Source organism: Temnothorax americanus, unplaced genomic scaffold, assembly GCF_048541705.1.
Source record: "Temnothorax americanus isolate GAGA-0224 unplaced genomic scaffold, ASM4854170v1 Scaffold132, whole genome shotgun sequence".
Lineage (NCBI taxonomy): Eukaryota > Metazoa > Arthropoda > Insecta > Hymenoptera > Formicidae > Temnothorax > Temnothorax americanus.
In genome coordinates this window covers 161,895-164,394 of record NW_027509267.1, presented here as the reverse complement: position 1 = coordinate 164,394, position 2,500 = coordinate 161,895, and the positions used below count along the sequence as shown (strand labels likewise).

General features: G+C 34.6%; 1 protein-coding gene and 1 long non-coding RNA gene across 3 annotated transcripts in view; one reads left to right on the top strand and one right to left on the bottom strand.

The window, feature by feature from the left end:
* The window catches only part of LOC143894212 (uncharacterized), a 9,891-nt gene that overhangs the window by 3,496 nt on the left and 3,895 nt on the right, over positions 1-2,500 (top strand). The window lies entirely within an intron of this gene.
* Positions 1-2,500, bottom strand: part of LOC143894214 (uncharacterized) — an 8,025-nt gene that overhangs the window by 2,003 nt on the left and 3,522 nt on the right. Inside the window, exon 2 of the mRNA XM_077400359.1 lies at positions 1-578. This exon is cut by the window's left edge and continues 1,683 nt beyond it. Coding sequence (XP_077256485.1) covers positions 1-578 — 578 coding nt within the window. The remainder of the gene's footprint in view (positions 579-2,500) is intronic.

Below are 2,500 nucleotides of genomic sequence, written 5' to 3'. Positions count from 1 at the left end.
TTTTTGGTGTCTACGTGTATTAATACCTTGAAATTGATGTCTAGGTGTCCCAGGTTGCTGATGACGAGGTCCACATAATGCGCTTCATAGTTTTTGGTGTCCAGGTGTAATCGTACGTTGAATTCGATGTCTAGGTATCCCAGGTTGCCGATGACAAGGTCCACATAGTGCGCTCCGTAGTTTTCGGTGTCCACGTGTCCCAGGTTGCCGATGACGAGGTCTAGATATCGCGCTCCGTATTTTTCGGTGTCTAGGTGTAATAATACCTCGAATTTGATGTTCACGTGTCCCAGGTTGCCGATGACGAGATCCAGATAGTGCGCTTCATAGTTTTCGGTGTCCAGGTGTAATTGTACGTTGAATTCGATGTCTAGGTGTCCCAGGTTGCCGATGACGAGGTCCACATAGTGCGCTCCGTAGTTTTTGGTGTCTACGTGTATTAATACCTTGAAATTGATGTCTAGGTGTCCCAGGTTGCTGATGACGAGGTCCACATAATGCGCTTCATAGTTTTTGGTGTCTAGGTGTATTAATAACTTTAAATCTGAATGGGTGCGTTCAGCCGATACTCCGCTAGCCTAGCAATCGTGAGCAGTTGCTCGTTTGTGCTCGTTTCTTCTCTTTTTAATCCAGTAAGTCAAAAAAGAGGAAACGAGCGAAAACGAGCGACTGCTCACGATTGCTAGGCTAGCAAAGTATCGGCTGAACGCACCCAATGTAGGACACGTAGATATCGAATTCGAGGTATTAATACATGTAGACACCGAAAACTACGAAGCGCACTATGTGGACCTCGTCATCGGCAACTTGGAACACGTGGCCATCAAATTCAAGGTATTAATACACCTGGACACCGAAAACTATAGAGCGCGCTATGTGGACCTCGTCATCGGCAACCTGGGACACCTAAACATTGAATTCAAGCTTGATTCATAAAAATCGACTTAAAATTTCCTTAGCGGCAGAATTAAAATTATGTCATAACATAATAAAAATCGCTGAATTAAAATTATGTCTAGACATAATAAAAATTGGACAAAAATTATGTTTAGACATAATAAAAATTGGATGAATTAAAATTATGTCTGACGTAAAAATAATTTTTGGAAAAAGTTGGTAAGAAATAATTTATACAAGCAACGTAATATACATGCATATTATACATAAAAGCAATGTCCGGCAATGTGTATATATATATATTTACAACTTCAGACACATTTCTTTATAAGGTGTAATTTTTTTTGTTAAGATTAAGATGCGTAACACTACAAAAAGGCGTGATATCCGTACAAAATTACCTTTTTCAAAAAAAAGGTAAAAAAATGCGCCAAGTACACGCATAGTAGTACATATGTATTATGTTGTTACCCTCGAAAAAAACAAAGTGGTAGTATTATACCTCGAAATAACACCTTGTACATACTGTTTATACAATGCGTAATACTACAAAAAGGCGTGATATCTGTACAAAATTACCTTTTTTAAAAAAAAGGTAAAGAAAGGCGCCAAGTACACGCATAGTAGTGTATATGTTGTTACCTCGAAAAAAAAAAACAGTGGTAGTATTATACCTTAAAAAAATCTAAGTAACAAGTGGTAGACGAAATCTTTGTATCTTGAAAAATCTCGAAAAAACCTAAACAGTGGTATCTTCACCTCAAAAAAAAACAAAGTAGTAGTATTATACCTCGAAAAAACCTAAGTAACAAGTGGTGGACGTAAGCTTTGTATCTCCAAAAATCTCATCACAAAATTACGTTACCTTATCAAAAAATGAGTCGCGCTTCAAGTGATCTATTATTACAATTACAAAAAAGAAATGATATCTCTTTTTAAATTACAGCGCCAATTACAGAGAACATACACTGAGAAAAAAAATTTGTCAATCCCAAGAAATATTTAGTCCGATACGTTCAACTAAACATTTTAGTTAGTTAACTAAACATTAGTTGAATTAATTAATTCTTGATTAAAGAAACGAAATAAATTGTTGAAACAACTAATATTTAGTTAACTAACTAAAATGTTTAGTTGAACGTATCAAACTAAATATTTCTTGGGATTAACAATTTTTTTTCTCAGTATATTTTTCGAGATACAAAGATTACGTCTGCCACTTGTTACTTAGGTTTTTTCGAGGTATAATATTACTACTGCTTTTCTTCGATTAGAATAAAAAATTGAATCATGAAGAATTACACAGAGGTAACAGTACAAAATACAAATATTTTATTAAAATATTTAAACCCAACAAGGGAATACAAGGTATTTAAATACAAAGTTTATATATGTATTTTAAAAGATTTAATCGCATCGCAAAGAATTACAGAGGTAACAGTACAAAAAATAAAAATATTTTATTAAAATACATAAATTTTTCTTGTCAAAAAACTTGGCGCTGCTAGAGAGAGAGAGAGAGAGAGAGAGAGAGAGAGAGAGAGAGAGAGAGAGAGAGAGAGAGAGACTTTATACAAATGTAAATATTACTTATTCTATACTT